We start from the raw sequence: 22,354 nt of genomic DNA, 5'->3' as shown, positions 1-22,354 counted from the left end.
TGTAAATAAGTAAGCCGGGTCGTTTAAGTGAATTTTACATGTCCGTTGACTGCTTTGATTTCCCATAGATGGTTTTTTTTAGGGTTCCGTACCCAAAGGGTAAAACGGGACCCTATTGTTTTCGCTCCTCTGTCCGTCCGTCCGTCTGTCACCAGGCTGTGTCTCATGAACCGTGATAGAGAGTTGAAATTTTCACAGATAATGCATTTCTGTAGCCGCTATAACAACAAATACTAAAAACTAGAATAGATAAATATTTCGGGGGGCTCCCATACAACAAACGTGAATTTTTTGCTCAATAATCGTATGGAACCCTTCGTGCGCGAGTCCAACTCGCACTTGGCCGGTTTTTATATTAACCAGAAGTGGTATTACTTAGCAATGAACTCCTTATCATTGTTATACACATACAAAATAAACAAAATAAAATATCAAGTATCAAGATGGTTTACCGTACTATAGAACTGAAAGTTTGTTCCGAAATATCAATAGAGCATTGGAGAATAATAAGAAAATCTCGATGAATCTGGTTGCTTACGTTTTTCATCAGAAGTAATTAGCTCTGGTTCAATTATAAAGATAATATAACAATAACATCAGATGATAGCAATTTTTTCTGACGAAACTTGATTTACTAATAAAATAGCTGATTAAGAAAACAATAAGCTTTTTTCTCTATACTCGTGGCTTGAAAGCTAATTTACAAACAGAGGAGGTTCAAATGAAAGTATATTTTGTCTAATTTTAACTGAATAACAGTAAATAAAAACAAATAAATAAATCAAGCAAAATAAATGTCTGACATAACTTCTGAACGCACTCTCATTTATTCCAGTCTTCTTTCCTTGTCGCACACATAACGTCAAACTAATTCAAACAAATGAATGAATACAGACGAGAGTGCTGTACGAAATTACTTCCTTCACAAATACATAAGTTGCCGCTCCGCTGCTGTTAAACGCGATTAAAACTACAGTGAAACTTTTCGCGAACTTTTCTGCTCTCAAGTAAACCGTCCAGGTGAGTTATCAATTTTAAAAACTTCTGTATTTTAATACAATAATCAGGTCAGGTGTGCGTATACCTGTTGTCCATAAATAATGCAACAAAATTAAATTCAGGAAAGTTGTAAAGTTTTGTTTGTTTGTAATGCCCTTTTCATTTTGGTCCGGTTATAATGTTAATTCATAATTTTATGAGTGGGACCACATGGTTTTGATTTACGATTTATTATTCTACGTAGTTTATGAGGTGATATTAAAATCGCATGTCACATGTGTTCGTATTACGGCTAATTTGCGACAATTGCTGTCCAATTGGGAAATCCTGATGGTTAAAAGCAAGGTTAGGTCTTATGGCCTCGTATTTTGTTTGATTTTTAGAACTTGTTGACATTTAGCATGGTTTTGTTTTGATAAAAAATCACCAGTCACATGTCAGTGTCATTTGTTTTTTTCTTATGCATTTTCCTATGGCTTTACTATTTTTATTGAACTTTGGAGTTAATTGTTTTTATTGAACTTTAACCATGCTGTATAAGTTGCCTCTAGTTATAAAAATAAAAAATCTTAAAAATTAATTGCTGGTACCTACCAACCAGTGTTTTATTTTAAATATTTTTTTTGATAAACCTTTTTTATAAAAGAAAATCCTGAAAAGTTTAATTTTGCTAAATAAAGAGAAAATGAAAAAAAAAAATCTTTTTATCTTTACAGTCTTAAAAATCGAGCTTAATCAATTAAGCATTAATACAATCAAGAATACATTCCGTATTCTTACAATGTTGTGTGATATCTTTTAACAAATGAACCGGACACAAAATGATATTGATTTGTTTAACAAGCCATGTGACGAATTGCATCATAGTGATTAAGAAATTATCTAAGTATAAGAATTGACTGTATAATTATTGTTTAAAACCCAATATTTGAAGTTCCCAATTAAATATTAAAGATAAGTTTTAGTCATAAATCTCTACATTTCCAGATAAAAACTCGTTCAACTTATACTTTATATCATTAATTTCATATCTTTTCAATTTTTCTATCTCTGATAAACATATAAGTTTATTCCATTGTATTTCAGTCAGGGATCCACAAGACACAATTGTTTATCTATTGTTTATTCAAGTGGCCAATATTGTATTTCGATGTAGTCCAAAAATATTTTGAGGATAGAATTATTGGTCTATTGGTAATGATTTCATTCATTCCACATTGATTCCAAGAAAAAAGTATAAAATAAAAAAAAAGTTTTATCAAGAAAATAGGTTTTATCCAATGTTTTTAATTCAGACTCAATTAAATTACATTTTGTATCAGCAAATAGCTTACAATGGCCAATAATTGGTGTTATTGGCCTACTTATTGCCTGCCCTGTCTATCAATAGGTTCATGCTACATAGATATTAAAGAAAATAACACTATTTGCGCCAATCTTGTTATTTACAATGCAAATTAGTATGGCCTTATGTTGTTTATGATTATCTAAAGGCTGTAGGATTAAATTGCTTTTGCCAGTAGAAGCAATGAACTGATTTGACATTGACATGGAATGATACTTAAAGGGATAGATAGTGATCTTTTAGGCTCTAAGTTGCGGTTACAAGGAAGGACCAAAGCATGTGGAAAAAATGAGATAGTCGGTTTATTTGAAGGAGGGTTAAATTAGATTTATATTCATCTTATATTACTCAGCCCCGGATCTAGGGGGGGGCAAGCCGGGGCCCATGCCCCGGGCGGCAAATTCAGGGGGCGGCAAAATCAGGCGGCTGCCTGACTTTAAATCCTACATTCATCAAAGATCGCAACTTATAAGAACTGTATCCAAATGTATGGATAGCATCAGGGCTGTCTTAACCTATGGTGCAGGGTGTGCGAATAACCCGGGCGCCGCGGGCTCAGGGGCGCCGAAGCGAATTTGTGTTAAATTCCGCGTTAAATATGAGAAATTCTGGAACAAACACTACTTTTATGTCCCAAAACTCAAACATTTTCGCGCTCGCTTCGCTCGCGGCTTCTTTACTCTTAAATTTTTTATCACATACAGCTACTTTTAATGTCCCAATACTAAAAAAAATTCGCGCTCCCTTCGCTCGCGGCTTCTTCACTTCATAGTCTCGTTTTATTAATTATATGTTTAGGACTTTTAGTGATCCAAAACTCAAAAATTTTCGGGCTTGCTTCACTTTACAGTTGTTTTTATTTTTCAAAAAGGTAAAAAGGTAGCGTCGTTTTTAAGTTTTTTTTATTAATAAGAAAGTAACTTCTAGTTTCCGTACTATTTTAAGTCCCAAAATTTACAGGCGCCAACACCAACAAAGAGTTATGTACGTTTGGGCTACATTTTAAGTAATTTTGTTTTGAGTTCTAAAATATAACAAAAAAGTTTGCGCTCGCTTCGCTCGCGCAATCAGAAGCCATATCCCCATATTTTTGCATTCACCAACAAGCAATAACTTATGTACGATTGGGTTACATTTTACGTAATTTTTGCTTTCACTTGGTAACAATAAAAAAAAATTCGCGCTCGCTTCGCTCGCGCAATCGACAACTACATGCATATCTCGCCCAGCGCGCTGGCAGACTTAAAACCGCCACTGTGTGCGAGTAACCCGGGCGCCTCGGTCTCAGGGGCGCCGCGGGACGCCCCATCTCCAGGAAATTTCGATGAAATTACACCCGTTTGATAAGGAAGTTCCATCGTATCACGATACTGACAAGAAAAGTTTCTAAAAAAGTTGCCTTCGCTTTGTTTAATTGATCATTTAGATTATTTTTCACTTTTAAGAGGACGAATTGGAATTTTTGGCGCCAAGGATGTCAATTTTTCTCAGTAAATACAAAACGGATCAAAATACAACTTGGTTACCTGAAAGTTCATGATATAAGCCTTATTTTGTTAGTTGTAGAAACATGATTAGGTAACTTTTATAACAGAGAAAAATATATCAAACATACCTCTTTTTAAAAAGAGATTCACATATTATGGGCAAACGGGACCGATTTAAGCCTCTTAACTTTTTTAGTAGTTGAGTATATACATACTCTTTAAAATGGTAGTAGGAATTTTTATTAAATTATCATTTCTAAATATTAAAATTACAAAACCATTTTGTCGCTTACGACTTTTAGTTATAAGCTAGCGCGCGTATTGTTATCCTCGCCCCGCTCAGACGCTCCGACCCCTTTTGGCGCCTTAGATGCGCGTGCCGGTTATGGAATTATTGTTGACCACTTCCTCGCCTTAACATCCTCCAACTAAATGAAAAAATTCTCGCTCCCTACGCTCGAGGCTAAATGACAATGTGCGTGCTATTTTTCTGATGGTTTATTATTTTTATTGACGCACCGAATCAATGAACACAAATGGCATTCGCTCTAATCGCGGTTTATTTTTATTTGTACATAATTCCCAGTTTAATTTGTAAGTCTTCAAACAAATATCTTAAAAAAATTCGTTACTTGACAATGTACTTGATCAGGTAATTTTGTGTCATAGGCTCAAAAAATTTCGCAATGTTATGCAGACATTCCCTTGTTAGCTTCGTAAATCAAATCCACATTGTCTTACCTTTTATAAGTCAAATGTAGCAAAAGAATATATATTTATGGAGTCCTCAAAAACAAAAAAAATTGCGCTTCCGACTGCTTGTTACTTTACAACGCTTTTTAAAACTTATTAACTTTTTGTGTACATTAATCTGTCTCGACTTTCATAACTTGGCCTACAGTTTGAGCCTACAATGATTTGAACACATTTTTTTAAATCCTTTACCTACCAAAAAAGTGACTTTCGTTGGTGAAAATAAACATAAGTAGGTAGAGGGGCGGCATTTTTCAGTTTTTGCCCCGCCTAAAAAAAAATGAAGATCCGGGGCTGATATTACTTATAATACACATCTAATATCCTCCCATTTCAATTCCGGTAACGTCTTCAATTTATTAATTTGTAAGTTATGTACTCTAGCTAGAACTCCCTCAAAGTATATTTTGCTCTCATATTTCGTCTATTCTATTGAGAAAAAAATAATGCAATATTGCAAATTCAATCTTCAGAGTGGTAACACTAAAGTGCTCAATAGTGTTGCCCAATTTGCGAATTTCTTGTGACAGTTGCGACCTGTAACAATAGGTAGCACTAATAGATAATTTGGAGCAGTTTTGTAAAAGGTTACATAAAGTCTTTTATGATTAAATTACTTATTTATTTTAATGTAGTGCAAAACTGAAAGTAATTTGTTCAGAATCACTAGTATAGCTTGGCAGCTTAATTTTTGATGAAGTTTCGACATAATATTGTAAATGGGAGAGTAACTGCCTGTCTGTCCGGCTTTCACGCCAAAACTAGTACTATTTGCTGAACTGCTGATAGTCTAGAAAGCCTAGAGTCTAGGAGTTACTTCTCGTCTCGGAGCGGGTGGAACCGCGGGGACCAGCCAGTTAATAATATAATAATAAATGTACATACGCAGCATATAATATAAAAAAATACACAAGTATGTGTTATCGTTCTCATTTGAACTGTTAATCAAGGCTATGCTAGGGTCTCGCGATAGAACACAAATAAGTCGCGATACGCACTCAGTCCATACGCCTTAAACTTACGTCATACGAAATCGCGTGCTTCTGTCTTGTTTGCCAATATATTTTTAGCGGATTTTTTGCAGTACAAATGATACCCGCGGCTTGGTTTACAAAAGTATAAAAAACGAGAGAGAAATTACTATAGTTGTACGGTACAACTAGTTGTACGTAAATAAAACTAATAATTTTAGAGCTATCACACACGTAAGTTTTCTGTCGCTAGGCATTAGGTAATAGTTTCATCCCCCGATGTTACCTACCAATTTTCATTTTCTGGAACGGAATAAATAAAAAAATGGTCTTAGGTATTTTTTTTTTTCCTGAAAGGTTTTTTTTTTCAAGGTAGCATCTTATCTACACTCTATAGGTATTTGTGTGGAGAAAATTGGTCCTTTCATCCGACATAACGTAAATCTCATAAATTAACTATCGCAAGGCAGTTATTTCGGCCAGGGGCTATAATAATTCCAAGCGAAGAAAATGAACAATAAAATATGTTCACATACTTTGAAGAATGTTGGTATATAGTTTTATAAATAGCTCATATAAAAAGCGTGTAATTAACTGCGGAAAATTACAATTGTTTAAGTTTATACCCAGTACAAAACTCTGTTGGAACTCAAAACAGAAAAATTAAAGTTGGTCCCTTGTGGCGGTTTAAAGCATAAGTCCAGGGTATGCAGCTAAAAATTTTACTATCTCCCGAAATATCTTGATATCTTAACAATATATTGTATTGGAAAGGTAAAAGGGACATAAACACCTAGTGCATAAGAATTATAAATTCTAGGTTCCTATCTATCTACTTAATATTCTCTTAAGGTACTTGCACAAATTGCTCAATAACACCGTGCCTACTGTAGTACGATTACATCACATCACAACCAATCTATCGCTCGTTATGATGCAAGATAGCTCTTGTACCTACCTACCAGAAATTCAATCAGGCAGGTACCTACTGTCTGTTGCAACCAAGTCAGTGTCATGTTATAATGTTGCACTAGAAAATATCAGGTCGCATATAAGCCGTCGCCGTGAGATTTGCCAAAAAGTCCCGTATTCAAAGACCATTTTTGCGCATAAAAGTAAACTGAGTCATAAATATCGATAATTAAGTATAATCTTCTGCCTCACAACTAATTATCACTAAGACACCTACACTATAATTAGTGCAAAAGTTTGCAAATCAAGAATCGAGACCTGCTGATACAATACTTGCAAAGGTCAAAATAATCTCACCGTATATCTAAACTGTGACAAAAATATATGCACATGACTATGTTTATATTACTCGAGACTACTAAATATAGTGAGGCACTGTCATCAGCACAATTATTAATGTTGTGTTAATTTCCAATAATCTTATCGTGCGCTTGTTTATTGCTCCCCCTCGTGGAAATGTACTTAAAGTCACAAGATAACTGACCCCCTACGAGTCAAGCGTCTTTTGTAATGACGACACATCAACGGCGTATTGCTAATGTTTATAAATGCTCGGAATTCGAATCGAAAATTAATGTTTTTGTTTTGTATGTATGTACTCATTTCTTGAATGTTTCATCATTTGTTTCTTATTGATAACGATTCATACGTAAGATGTGGCCAGTTCGCTGCTTTGCTGATCGCCAATTGTTTTTAGGTTTGTTTGAAATGAGAAAAAATATCATGACTCGACATTAGCGACAACTTCTGCAGTAACTAACTACCTAAAATATTCGCCCTGAATCCTGATCTTCGCTTAAATGATAATCTCTGTTAATTCATGCTGCGCAAGTCGAGATGTAAAGACAACTTAACGTTGCTAAGAACATTAAGACCTTATATGGTACAGGTACAGTTTACTAACTGTACATAAGGCCAATCACAAATCCGGATCTAAAACCGCAAACTGGAAAAGACACCGCCAATCAGACCTCTAATGCACAAATGGTTTGTACAAACTATAAGCTTAGAAGTCTAGATTCTTTTGTGAACTGTACGCACCGAAATTTATGTCAATTATGCAATAACAACAAGTATTAATATTGACCACTCTGATTGACGTCTTGTTTACATGTGGAAAGATGGACGGCAGTCTTAAGCCTAGTATCTCAAAGGACGGGCAGGCTATCGACATTACAACTGTACTTTTCCCTTCCACAATTAGTTGTGAACTGTTATTAGTTTGCAATTAATACTTAATGTACCAGTTTATTAGTATTGTAATAGTGGCCCCGATACAAGTTGAGAAGAGAATTTCTAATCAACGATAAAGTTTGAATTTAATAGCAGTTGGCAAAAATCTTGTGAAGGTTGTTCCTGAGTTCCAAGAACACGTGTGACATGTGAGATAGATTAATTTGTTTTTAGGCTACCCTCACCCCTGCCCTCCTTCTGACCCATAAAGAAACTACGCAAATATTTAAAATTCTTATTAACAATCGCTTAGCAACTTATATCGGTCAAATTATCTCCCTCCTAATATCGGATGACGTCAAATATATTATTTAAACAATCCCTTGACGTCATAATTTTAAAATCGGAACTTACGCCTGTTCCCAATACTCTATCTATCTATTGTTTTGGTTACTAGAGATAGGAGATATGACGTCTATGGGGTTCATAATGTCAAAAATCTATCTCTAGTGGGTAAATTAACAGATAGGATATTGGGAGCGGCGGTTAGTGGTGGAGAAACTGTCAGTTGTTCGAATGTGAATTTAGCACATGTTTTTGTTTTATTATCGAGCAATTGTAATGTTATTGGCATTAAAAACTTGTTTGTATATACGTTGGAGTCGTTTATAATCTAAAGTGTTAAGGGAGTGTGGTTAGTTTGAGTCTCAACGTCGCTGTGTGATTTCGTGCGGTCAGAGCAATTAGTGACCTTAGTGTTTGTTTTGATTTAAAAAAAAAAACTTGGATATTTACTTTTTGTCGTCACTTGGTGATAGCTGTTAACATGTAAGTGAAAATACAATAGAAAGTATTTTTTTATTTTGCTATTTTGGGTCGTCATAAAGGGTTAGGTACTAGCTTTACCTCCACTTAACCTACCTGTTTTTAATTAAAATCAACAATATATATTTTAAGTTAGCCTTTTCCTTAAATCTTACGGTCATACCTTGAATGTCATAATTGATGGTTGGATAAGTTTTTACTAAATTGAGGATAAGAAAATCTTTTGGTCCTTCGAACAACAGAAGGACCAAAACCGGCTCGCGACTCATTTAATACAGAAATGAATGATAATGCATGAACGTAAAAGAGAATTACTTTTATTAAATCCACTTTCCAGTTAGAACAAGGTCCTTTTTTAAATATTAAACGATACAAATTGCATTCATCATCATCATCAGCCTATCGCAGTCCACTGCTGGACATAAGTCTCATTGCATACAAATTGCATTGGTCCTTTTTAACTCCAAAGGACCAACACCGACGGAAGTGTCGTCTAAAACAAAAATGTATCATAATTCATAAATGAATAAGGGACTTCTATAAACGCACTCTTTACATATTTCCAATTAAAAATAAAAAAATACTTATGTAAATCATCAGAACTCAATGTCTCCGTTCGATCTTTCCAGAAATAACATGAACGGTCCAGAAGGACCATCTTCTTGCTGCCAAGGCGGCTGCGAGAACCTCAACAACACGCAGGCAGCTATGGAGCGCTTAGGAGTCGAAGACACTCCTGGCTGCGAAGCCAAGATGAATGTAGGGGAAGTCAAAGTGAACAGTAAACGATTTGGAAGAGGAGCTGTGGAATCAGGTTTGTGATTTTGCTTTTTTTGAGGATGGTAGGACCAAAATATCACGGGATATATATAGGAGTTGCAAGTTTATGCGTTTTATTTACCCAAGGCAATTGAAACTAATTCAGGAATGAACTGATACAAATTAAGGTGTGATAAAAGTGGTAGTGTATTAACAAGACACCACCTTTCTTGCTTACAAGACTTACCTGCATTAGGGTTGCCAATATTTCATCAACGAAATATAGTATTCGAAATGGACGCTGCTAAGACTAAATACATCCGATGACATATCGAATCCGAATCTTTTTAAAGCTTCCTTAAATGCAACGCGGTGTATTAATAGTAAAATTTTCCTCTTTACTTCTAATTCAAAAAAACGTTGTCCACATTTCTCCAGTATATATCATCATGTCAGTCGGTATCAAGTAGCCCCGACATCGCATAGTCGGGACAGTATTTGCAATTGATTAGAAACATAAACGTTTTCTTTTTACGATGTCTCGTTTGAAGAGACAGTCGATTAAGCATCCGTTCAAAGTACTCCGGTACCATTAAAGTTTTTATTCTTATTGACGGACATTGCTGCTTGTATTAAACTCTCGTCTATTTATTGCCTTTTCCTTGTTGAATGTAATTGCTACATTGCCTTCTGCGGGGATTACAAACGTAAAAGAAGAAATACAATCTGGTGTTACATAGATAAAGCCTCTTGCTTTTTTTACTTTATTTCTTCAGGTTTTTACTATTTTTACTTAACTTCTTCAGGTGATGGAATACCACAGGCATCACTGAGTTAGTTGACCACAGTTTAATTTTTCAGTAATAGCATTTTGTGATAGACCGCTAGGTCAAAGACCTCTACTGTGACAGACCACTGACCTGTTGCATCAACAATCCCTAGCTAGATTTCATGTACGGTGAATTTTGATTGTCTATACGTTTGTGTCTATGCTAATCATCCTCCTGCCCTTATCCCAATTTTGTTTGGGGTCGGCGCAGCATGTTTTCTTTTCTATTCTCATGCTGCAAAGGTTTCGGCTTAAGTTTTATGGTCGGCCGCCTGCCCTCTATGCAGTGTGTGTCTATATGCTAATAAAGCTCAGATTTATTATATACAGCTATTGCTGGAACGATTTGAAAATTCTGTCCGTATTAGATAGCCCATTTATCAAGGAAGGCTGTTGTCTAGTTTTTATCTCGGAGCGCGGAGTAGATGCAGGGAATCCGCTTGCTGAAACCTAATAAAGGCTGTGTTATAGCTACTTAGCTGCCTACTCACTAAACCATGTAATTATTCCGTATCGGACGTAATATTTTCTGCGATGTTATCATGCTGCCCTACAATGGACCCCTTATCGGTTACCTTGAGATGACCATGCTGTACGGCTATTACCAATATTTTATCGATATTTTTTTAACGTTTCGTACAATGCCTTCTCTTGTAGGCCCATGTATTAAGAAGAATGATTTATTAGGGGGAATAATTTCTTCATCATTACGTTCAGCTGAATCTGTGTGTATGTCTGTTCGCAAATAACAAAATACTGAACGGATTTACATGAGGCTCTCGCCAATAGAGTGATCTTTATTCATTTATGAGGGATCAGACACAACTATTACAGATACGCAGTCAAGGCGAATTACTGGGTTTGTTAAGAGCAAACTTAGCATTTTTAATACCCTCCACATTTGTTTAATGGCAATGTGGTATGTTGACACAGTTTATACAACCATGTTTCGCCTAACCATTGTTGATTTCACACTTAGTATCATAATTTTTATTGCCCCTTCGCAATTAATGCTGCGCCATGGTTTTAAATGATGTCATTTCGATATGTATCAGAAAACAGCTGATTGTACGGAAAACCTTGCTATATTGCGTCATTACATATACGTCTAAAAAACATTAGCAAGAAATTAGTCCGCAGATGTACTTACTTAATAGTCAACACGAGATAAAGTTTGGTCTCATCGACAGTAGAAATTTTGGTCCTTCTGTCCAAAAAACTTGTGTTATCTCATTATCTCTTTTAACCAATTTAAGCTTAACACAGTATTATTCCATACTCTGATCTAAAAAACCTTTAGATAAAGTTCGGAACTAAATATTTCCTAGTGTTATCGTGTGAGTTATTATCACCGTTGATGAAACTTCAGACTTCAGAGGTCAATATTACATGATCAGCTTTTGTTTTGATAAGAACCACGTGGTGCATCGATGATTGTCACTGATTATTGTCAGCACGTGATTGAGATGAATTCTATTAATGTGCATACCATTTCAAATAAAAATTACTGCAATTGCAAATCAAGCTATCAAGTATGTAAAAAGTATAAATATGTTAAGACGGCCCTGCTGTTGTCCTGCCGGTGTGTATTCCTGCTGCCGGCGCGCATAACTTTCCTGCTTGTAGGTATATGCCGCTGGCATACTGCTTGGCACAAAACCCAGTGGCAGTGTGTCCTACCAAGTCGTTACCTGGTTGGACAGGAAGTTGTCTTGAAGACGAACATATAAATTGACTTGAATAGACGAAAATCAATTGGTCCTTATTGCTCCTGGTTATTTAACCAGGTTATTAAACCTAAACTGGTTATTACATAATTCATTTCATTTATTCACATGGAATGGGACATAAAAATAAATTATTTATTTACTTCAGTCAGTTGGTAAGTCCACAGTCCACAGCAAATATTTCGCAATAATATTCCAATCAATGTTTGATATAGTCTCGTCAAAATAATCCAGCTAGTCTCGTATTCTGGTTTGGCCCGGTTTTAACAACCAAAGTCTCAAACGAAGCAATTTTTCCGCAACAGATAACCCTCAGAGAATACTTTAATTTAATTTCAATGATGATAACTGATTTTGTAGTCAATTAATTAAGAAATGAATGGAGATAAGTATCTTTATTCATTAGGTACTGTTACTAAAGACACGCGAAAAGCTGGGTCGATACTAATTGAAGACCATGAACCATGAATGAATGATGATTCCATGAACGGGTTTTAATAGTGTTCCAATATTACAAGGTCTTAACTGTAAACTTTATTAATAAAATTGGAGATAACAATTCTTGGTAGGCGTGTATTTAGCTTTGTTATATTTATAATGAGTCGGGATGCTCGTAGATATCAATTTATCTGTCGGGCGTGTATTGAAATAACAGCTGTACGGCTCGAAAGACCCGCAAGTTTATACTATGCTTTCTGGATGTATGTCTGAGAGAGAGAATAGGTTTGGGGAGCAAGACCATTTTCTGAAATTAACCGTATAGTCTATAGGTATCCTGCTACAAGTCCATATACTGACTGACCGTTAACCCCGAAAGCATTGAACCGATTTGATAAATTGGAAAATGAACCATATACGAGTCTTACACCACAAATATGCTTGTTACAGGGTGTTCTAACTCCTAGACTACTGAACCGATTTGACAAATTGGAAAATTAACCACATATTTACAAGTCATATATCATAAATATGTTTGTTACAGGTTTGACTCATGAATGTGGTGTGTTCGGAGCCATCAGCACCGGGGACTGGCCTACCCAGGTGGACATACCCCAGGTGATCTGTCTAGGATTAGTCGCGCTCCAACACAGGTAAGAACAATTTCTTCAACTTTCACTAAATAGCTTTTTTTTGGAACCGAGAACCTCTGGATGATCCTGAGAATCTCCATTTGGTCTGAATAAAGCGTTTGGTCCCTTCATCCCTTTCCCTTGACTTTGTCAACTGAAGTGTTATTTCACTTAATTATCTTTTCTCAAGTTAATGTCTTTATTGTTCTCATGTCCCTATGCGCAAGTAAAACTGCTGGCGGAAGCTAGTCTAGTGATATTTATGAGAACTCTTGGTAGTCGATTGCGATTTAGCCAGAATTACATACCATATAATAGAGTTCGTTATTTTATCTAACTGTTGCCTAAATAAATACAACTAACGTCCGCCCCTCATCCGCCAAACTTATGAATTTTGAGAACCCGGGGAATAACCTTAACAACACAGAAAATAATTGTTCTTACAATGTTACTATTCAGCACATTATTATAAAGCTTTTATATATCCTAGCGGAAGCAAATTATAAACACACCATACCATTCTTAATTCCATATTAAGCCGTTAATCCATTTCTATTGAGATTTCGAGAATATCCTATAAGTCCTATAAGTATCACTAGTATCCAAATTAACAATATATAAGTATCACTAGTATCCAAATTAACAATATTCTAAATTCCTCAGAGGTCAAGAGTCAGCGGGTATCGTGACGTCAGAGGGCAAAAGCGCACGGACCTTTAACACGCACAAAGGCATGGGGCTCGTCAACAATATATTCAACGATGAAGCCATGAAGAAGCTTAAGGGAAACCTCGGCATTGGACATACTAGGTAAATTTAGTTTTTGAATTACTACTAAGATAATCTACGATAATAAACTACTATTAGGATATCTATCTATACATTTTACTTGTAGACTACCCGTTTTCCCGCGGTTTCACCCGCGTCCCGTGGGAGCTACTGCCCCCACCGGGATAAAATATAGCCTATGTTACTTGCAGATAATATAGCTTTCTAATGGTGAAAGAATATTTTAAATCGGTCCAGTAGTTTTTGACTTTATTTTTTTATTACAACCAAACAAACAAAGTTTTCCTCTTTATAATATTAGTATAGATTAGCTTAATACTAGAAAACAAATTACATTAGCCCCATATTGAAAAGTAATGCCAAATACCGATCTCTAGTAAGCTTTGCAGATGGATAAAATATTGGGAAGTTTACGTTAAGCGTTGGTTTATTGTTTACTTGGTGCGGTCGGTCCGCAGATGGTTGACTATCTTGTCATGATGAGATCCTCCGTGTTTGGACAGACACGTAAAATTGATGGGTCCTGATTGCCATTTGAATATCTTTAGCAGTCCTAACGCGCAGTCAGAAGCCAGGAAGATTGACACCCAGTCTTACTAAGGTGTATCGGGTTGACCAGGTACCTGAGTTAGGAGGTCAGCTAAACGCTGGTACTCAGCTGCATCCGGTTAGACATATTGGGAAAAGCCTCGGCAGATGATTAATATATCCTCATTTACCCAGGTATTCGACATCAGCAGCATCAGAGGAGGTGAACTGCCAGCCGTTCGTAGTACATACGGCGCACGGAGCACTCGCCGTCGCTCATAATGGAGAACTCGTTAACTGCAGTAGCTTGAGGAAGATGGTAAGTAGCTAACTTACTTTTTTAGTTATATAACCACTAAATCATTGATTGAAGTAATTTTCTTGAAATTTTGAGTCATTGCATGTATAATTCAAAAGTTAATCGTTTTTAACCGACTTCAAAAATAGAAGGAAGTTTCCAATGAGAACTCGTATACATAAAATATAAAGTATATCAAACTATAAAAATATATGCGAATCAAACTGTTTTCAGGTATTGCGTAAAAACTTAACGCACTTTGTTATTTTCCTTGTACTAATATTTTGATAGATTTTCCTTAAACTTTTTGCCTAAATAAGCCCAGTACCTACAACTTAATATGCCGTAGAAATATACCCAACATAAAAAATATATATATATCTACATACCTACAAATACCTATAAGTTGATAGGTACTTTTAAAAAGTTACATGTTATGTCACTATCAATCAAGTAGACTGACCACTGACCAGTATGTATCATTGGTATGTTTAGAACCTATTTGTTCAATACTTCCAATAACTTCCAGGTGTTAGGTCGCGGAGTGGGCCTGTCAACGCACTCGGACTCGGAGCTGATCACGCAGGCGCTGTGCCTCAACCCGCCCGAGGGCGAGACCAACGGGCCCGACTGGCCTGCGAGGATCAACCATCTCATGAGGTAAATACTTGTAGCAGCAATGCAGGTAATGTTCAAATAAAACAGCGATGATGGGTAAAAATAGAAGAGTATAGTATAAAGTATATTAAATGTATACAGAAAACGAGCTTAAGTGTAAAACAACAGGGGCCGAAGTAGTGCTAACGCTCAGGCGAGAGCGTCGCGCGATTGTCCAATAAGAACGCTCTGATAAGACTCTGTGAGTACCTAAAAGAAACGAGACAGATGCGCGCGCGAGCGAGATAGCACTAACGTAAATATAACGCGTTCGGCGCGAGCGGTCTTCAATCCCATGTTGTGGGTGGTGTAGCGAAGCGTACCTCACATACTCTACATAAACTACGAAATTATAATACATAGAACTATTGTACGGGTAGTCAGAAGCCGGTCAGTCTGACACCAATCTAACCAAGGGGTACTTGGTTGCCCAGGTTACTGGGTTGATGAGGTCAGAAGGGCAGTCGCTCCTTGTAAAATACTGGTACTCAGCTGAATCCGGTTAGACTGAAAGCCGACCCCAACATAATTGGGAAAAAGGCTCGGAGGATGATGATTAGAAAAGAAGGGTACTGTCTTGCTAGAAATAGTTGGTTATCCAATATAATTTTACCTGTTGTACATTGGTGAAACCACCCTCTAATAGGTGCTAGAATTTTTCATGAGTGTAGGAAATCCAAAGGTACATAGCCGAAAGGTTATGAAATACCTGTATTATTCATATTCTTTCGCTCCAGATTTTCATTTACTGGACTTCCAGATTCCAAAAAAGCTTGGGAACCTTTGCACGTTGTAGAAATCCAGAATATTGTATAAACAATGAAAATAAATAGTTCCGTCTTTGCTTGAGACATTTACCCGATCGGGTTACGTCGTCGGTTCAAATAATAGGAGACCCTTTATCCCCATCAATCCCATTTCAACAGCATCAAATATTTTTGTTTCACAGACTGGCTCCCCTCAGTTATTCCCTGGTAATCATGTTGAAAGACAAGATCTACGCGGTCCGCGACCCTTACGGCAACCGACCGCTGTGTCTCGGCAAGATATTACCTCTAGGATCTTCATGTAAGTACTACTATATTATCTGGGGATTTCTATAATCTATCTATTCATTGTTTTGTCATTGGAGATTGAACTTTACGTAGTTGTAAAGAGCTAAAAAAAAGTTGTAAAATTCAATCTCTGATAACAATACTACGGGTAGGTAGGTTATGAAGATCAATCTCATATTATTGGCAAGTTGAATTGTGTATAAAAAAATGGGTATTAAAAATACATTATAATCTCATGGTTGCCATAATTTTGATTGTTTATTCCATGCTGCTAATCTGGGATGAATGCATGTAAGTTTCGATCTACACTGGGATATCAAAGTTACCCAACTGCACCAGAAGAAGGGTTATATTATGTAAAAACATTCCTATATTTGCACACTTTACAGTACCTACCAATTCTAATCTAATTTTTATGCTCATACTTGGCTCATTTGACTCAATACTCCTTAAAACACAAAAATGAACACTATACAACTACAAACAAAGTTCATATTACCTCTACATTCACAAAATCACACCAATATTTAGTCAAATATGTCAGCATGATGAACTTCTTAACTATGTGACTAAAATCTACACTGTTTTGCACAAAATGGTAATAAGTGAACATTTCCAGATGTCTACAAACAGTCGTCGGCGCAGCATGCGGCGGGTAATGCATGACACATTTCATTTATTATTCACATTCTTAGAATAACATGGTCTAGCACCGATCATTTTAATATCTTGGTCTGTCACAATGTTGTTTCTTGTATTGTCCATACCATAATCCAAAATATCACTTGCATGGGTTTCGTGTGATTGCCACCTAGGAAGGGTTTCGAAACCTATGATCTCATCTGGTCAGACAATTTGAGTTTAGAAAAAAAAACTACGTTATTAAAACCTCCTTCTTTGGTTTAAATATGGCAGAAATCACCAACGCGCTTTGAGCAAGTGTGGTGATTAACGCTCAATTCTTCCCTGTTTGAGAGGAGGTCTGTGCCTAGCAGTGGGAAGATAAAAAGCCTAGTGATGATGTAAAACGACTACCGTACTGGCTAACCATAACTTAAATTCTGAATTTCAGCTATGCACAAAAAATCTACATCGCATTATGTTTTCACGACCTCATCTTTCCATAGTGTTGTGATGTTTTATATGGGTTGCACAAGCACAAACTATATCCATGCACTGTTAAAAGGGTAATATGCATGAATTTAACAAACATATTGGGTTTTCTTCTAGCTAATAAAGCGTCAATGTAAGACATACCTAAATATTTAATACTTTTTTTTGAAGGAAATTCCAAATTGTTGGGTACTTTTTCTATTCTTTAGTTATTCGATCGTAAAATAATATGGTGATATTTATTTTAGTTTTAATGAACGGCTGTGCGAAGAACGGCGTAGAAGACAAAGCTGAAGGATGGGTCGTGTCATCAGAGTCCTGCGGATTCCTCTCTATCGGTTAGTATAGTCATATAGTGAAATTAATAATTAACACATATTTTAAACATTAATATGCAAATGTTTAATTTTGCCAATATAAATGGAAGAAAAACTTATTTTACCGCCACCTACCTTATTTTTATTTTTGACCTTATTTTTGGTGGCACTAGGGCAAAGAACCAACCTCTCGAGTATGAGGGCGCGGGTTCGATTCCAGGTCAGGCAAGTACCAATGCAACTTTTCTAAGTTTGTATGTACTTTCTAAGTATATCTTAGACACCAATGACTGTGTTTCGGATGGCACGTTAAACTGTAGGTCCCGGCTGTCATTGACCATCCTTGGCAGTCGTTACGGGTAGCAGAAGCCAGTAAATCTGACACCAGTCTAACCAAGGGGTATTGAGTTGCCCGGGTAACTGGGTCGAGGAGGTCAGGCAGGGCAGTCGCTTCTTGTAAAGCACTGGTACTCAGCTGAATCCGGTTACACTAGAAGCCGACCCCAACATAGTTTGGGAAAAAGGCTCGGAGGATGATGACCTTATTTTCCCACTACAGGTGCTCGCTACGTACGTGAAGTGTTGCCAGGCGAGATATTAGAGATGTCTCGGCACGGGATCCGAACGGTGGACGTGGTGGAGCGGCCGGCCGACAAACAGCAGGCCTTCTGTATATTTGAGTATGTCTACTTCGCGAGGGCCGATAGTATCTTTGAAGGTAAGGATTTTGAATATTTTTGATTTATACAAGGTTTTTAAAAGTAAATAAGTGTTTTTTTTGGGATTAAGTAAAGATTGAATGAACAAATCTGTTGTCATAATCCGGATTTACGAATTTTGCATCAATTAAATCTACTCATGAACATCAAAATTCAAACAATAACATTTTGTGTTTTTGTATTTTTATACACGGTGATGTGACGTTTTTTTTAGTTGTAATCTTAATACGACTTTACCCAATACAATAGCGGTTTAAACTAACTCTTACAAATCAAGTGAAAGAATGTCATTTCTTCATTATTAACTTTGGATTTTTTTCCACCAAATATTTAAATTTAAAATATTTAATGTAATTTCCGCCCACCAGGTCAGATGGTATACTCGGCCCGCATGCAGTGCGGCCGCATGCTGGCGCGTGAGTCGGCCGTGGACGCCGACATCGTGTCCTCCGTGCCCGAGTCCGGCACCGCCGCCGCGCACGGATACGCTAGACAGGTAACTACGAAATAACTCACAAATATTTAAATACTGTAACTTTGACAACTAATCAATTTCAATACTTTTTATGAACCGTCCAAAACGGCAACTTTGTATGCAATTTTTATCAAAGTATGAAATATGACGTCACAGATGTTTTTACTGCAAACTATATACATATTTTTTCCAACGAAACGATTAATGAAAGTGACATTATTTTGGGACAGCGGGTCGTCTTAGAGGTGCTATGCCAAATGAATATGTAAATACTGTTTTGTCTGTACTAAACTAAGGTAGTTTACAAACAGAAGAAAGAAAGGAATACTTTAATTTCCCAAGCATAAACGGTTTCTTTAAAACAATTGAATGTGATATACATTCAATTTTTATAGTAAAAAGTTGTTTTAAGAAAAAACGGACGTTTATGTTGTCGGTGAACTTGGACTTAAATCGTCCTGTATTAATAACAACTAACTTACAATTCCCCTCCACAGTCAGGCATCCCATTCATGGAGGTCCTATGCAAGAACCGCTACGTGGGCCGCACGTTCATCCAGCCCTCCACGCGCCTGCGACAGCTCGGCGTCGCCAAGAAGTTCGGTGCGTTGTCAGAGAATGTTCGCGGCAAGAGAATCGTGCTGATCGACGACTCTATTGTCAGGGGGAACACTATCGGACCTATTATTAAGCTGCTGAGAGATGCGGGGGCTGCTGAGGTAAATATTTACAGTACTTTGTAAACTGAAATAAGAAGAATTAAGTTAAGGTTCAGGTAAGAAGATGGAATAATGCAACAGTCAATGCTTTGAAAAATTATGAACTAATGATATTGAATGTAAGAAAAGAATTGTAATTTTTATGTAGGTAAACCAAATATTGTAAAGAGTACAAATTCCATAACTAAGCGACAATCTAGACTAGAGCAAAATTTACTGTACGGTTAATTCAAGATTGCGTAATTTAATTGGACTGGGACAATGAACATCATCCAATTGAAGAAATTATCACTAAAGTATAGTTATCGGCACGAATCATGAGCTCTGACCTACATCTGCGCAGAAGTAATTTATTAGCAAAGAACCAATCTCGAGTGACGGCTATGACGCGATGCACTGCGGGCCAATCATCGCTTTAGCCCGCCCCGGCGCCTCACTTTATACCACAAAAGGGACCCAATAAATTACTTCTGCTCAGGTGGTCACCTTTTCCTATTGACTAAATTCTACAAACATTCACATTATCCCCATACACTTTCAACAGGTACACATAAGGATAGCGTCTCCGCCGCTGAAGTACCCGTGCTACATGGGCATCAACATCCCCACACGAGAGGAACTCATCGCCAACAAGATGGACTCCTTCAAACTCGCTGAACATGTTGGTGAGTACATAAATATCATTATTTTATCCCCTCTAAACTAGTCTAAACTGTTCTGAAGTTAAAATCTGTCAGTTTTGAAAGTGGATTATGGTAAAAACTGTGCGAAAGAGATAAAAAAGTTTTGTAAATGCACTTTGCTATCTCAATACCTGTTCAAATGATAAATTATTATTTATTGTTCTTCTGCAGAATGTAATGAAAACATAGTTCTAAATTGTTTGCATTAAGACACTTCGAATACGGAAATTTTATTTCTGTTTACAAGTTTTGGTTGCTATAAATCAACCATTTTGTAATCAAAACTAAACTAACTAAACTTTATTGCCTAAACGTAAACCAAATGTTAATAAGACCAAGCGTATTTTTTACTAATTTTGTCGTAAGTTTATGTAGGTACTCAGTTGGTGTGTATATCTCTGTACATTCCGTATCTCATAAGATGATGTAATAAAAAATAAACAATCAAAAATAAAACTTTAATCAAAAACAAACCCTATCCCCAGGCGCGGACAGTCTAGAATACCTAAGCGTGGAAGGCCTAGTATCAGCCGTCCACTACAACATGAAGTCTACTCCAAGCGACGGACTCGGCGGACACTGTACTGCCTGCCTCACCGGGGAGTATCCAGGAGGAGTGCCTGATGATGACTGGTGAAGTGAAGAGTGATAACGGACGGTGATGAGTGAATGGTGAAGTGTGTGTACGGTGTGGGTGTATTTTGTGTGTTGGTTTAAGTGTTTGCAGAGGTTCTATATAATAACTAAAGTGAGGTATTGAGAAATATAAAGAAAATATGTGTTTATACATGACGTATAGAGTTATAGCTTCTACTGAATCACTCACAGTCTCTCGCTTACAACTTAACTACCATTGTAACCAATATTGTTCAGACTATTATCTATGTTAGAACCTCTAAAAACAATTATATTGATACACAAAAAATATTGATTAATGAAAATAAATAACGTATACAATAAATTGTAATAAATTGGTGATTGTTGCGATTACAAGAAATACCTAAAAAAAAACTACTTTGTGTGAATGGATAAAAGTGTACATGTACTAAAATAGTGTAAAATATTTTTCTACAATAAGTATGTACTTTATTTACAAAATATTTTTGTCTTTATATTTTTAGAAGTTATCGAATATTGAATATAATTTATGAAGTTAATTGTGGAGGTAGCCATTAGTGCCTTATTATATAATAAGATAAAATATGGCGTGGTATGTGAAATAAGGTTTAAATTCTGTCAAACATTGTTAGAAAACCAAGACATGTATGAATCTACAGTAGTTAATTTTATAGACACTATCATTTTTATGACATAAAATCTCACATTTTGTCTCGCAATTTTTTCATTTTATATCACTAGGAAAAAATATTAAAAAAATACCATTATGTTTATCTGTTATTTTCTCATTGAAATGTGCATTTGATTCGAATTATACCTCGAATATTAGATATTATAATTGTTTTAGGTAAAGTCGTGCTGGCTACGACTATAGAGTCTATCAACTAAGTACACTACTGGTAAAATAGTTATAAGTAGATTATTTAAAACAAAAAAAAAATAAACTATTTTTAAAAAAACATTCCTCGAAAATAATTTTACTATATACATATTTTTTGTTATTTTATAATCGTAATTCAAAATCTATGCAGCATATAATATTAGTTATGTATTTTAAATTGGGTATATAGAATATTTTATCAGTAAAATTTATATATTATTGTATGTATGAATCTATCAGTTTTGATGATAATTTCGTACAAGTTTATATTAATTTTAAGTACACAAACAACTAAGATCTTTGTCGTAATGTAAGTTTGAGCTCATCTTAATTTAGGGACCAAACGCTAAAAGTGGCCAAATAAAACCTTTTTTTCAAAAAAGTTCCTGCTTCCAAAATGGGATGTTTTTGGTCATAGTTTGTATAAAAAACATTCCATACAGCCACTCGTCCGACCTTGTTAGTTAATTTTGTTTGCAATGTTATAAAATTGAAGAGCCTAAATATGTAAATGTATTTTACATAAATGTTTTTTTTTCTATAAGCTTGTGGTTTTATTTTCAGTGCCCTAGAATTAGCCCAGTCTATTTAGA

The 22,354-nt window shown here is 35.9% G+C and overlaps 1 protein-coding gene across 4 annotated transcripts; it reads left to right on the top strand.

Annotated features, from left to right (window-relative positions):
* The first annotated feature begins 666 nt into the window (after positions 1 to 666).
* Positions 667 to 22,305, top strand: LOC126054918 (amidophosphoribosyltransferase). Of its 4 annotated transcripts, none has more exons than XM_064034839.1 (14): positions 667 to 1,020; positions 9,155 to 9,339; positions 12,823 to 12,931; positions 13,574 to 13,720; positions 14,423 to 14,546; positions 15,055 to 15,185; positions 16,132 to 16,250; positions 16,857 to 16,892; positions 17,599 to 17,688; positions 18,227 to 18,385; positions 18,755 to 18,882; positions 19,359 to 19,580; positions 20,125 to 20,245; positions 20,749 to 22,305. In XM_064034839.1, the coding sequence occupies exons 2-14, from the start codon at positions 9,162 to 9,164 to the stop codon at positions 20,898 to 20,900; spliced, it is 1,716 nt and encodes a 571-aa protein (XP_063890909.1). In that variant the 5' UTR covers positions 667 to 1,020; positions 9,155 to 9,161; the 3' UTR covers positions 20,901 to 22,305. The 4 variants fall into 4 exon arrangements, with proteins under 4 accessions (XP_063890909.1, XP_063890912.1, XP_063890911.1 ...); XM_064034841.1 differs by lacking the exon at positions 667 to 1,020 and adding an exon at positions 1,322 to 1,344; XM_064034840.1 differs by lacking the exon at positions 667 to 1,020 and adding an exon at positions 8,261 to 8,528.
* The last annotated feature ends 49 nt before the right edge of the window (positions 22,306 to 22,354 follow it).

The sequence above is a fragment of the Helicoverpa armigera genome, chromosome 5 (genome assembly GCF_030705265.1).
Source record: "Helicoverpa armigera isolate CAAS_96S chromosome 5, ASM3070526v1, whole genome shotgun sequence".
NCBI lineage: Eukaryota > Metazoa > Arthropoda > Insecta > Lepidoptera > Noctuidae > Helicoverpa > Helicoverpa armigera.
Note: the sequence above shows the minus strand (reverse complement) of the source record. Positions and strands in the feature narration are given on the sequence as shown.

Coding starts and splice junctions, on each gene's coding strand:
- LOC126054918 (XM_064034839.1), top strand. CDS start 9,162: ATGAACGGTCCAGAAGGACCATCTTCTTGCTGCCAAGGCGGCTGCGAG. Junction 12,932..13,573: donor TTAGTCGCGCTCCAACACAG/GTAAGAACAATT, acceptor TAAATTCCTCAG/AGGTCAAGAGTCAGCGGGTA. Junction 18,883..19,358: donor CGCACGGATACGCTAGACAG/GTAACTACGAAA, acceptor TCCCCTCCACAG/TCAGGCATCCCATTCATGGA.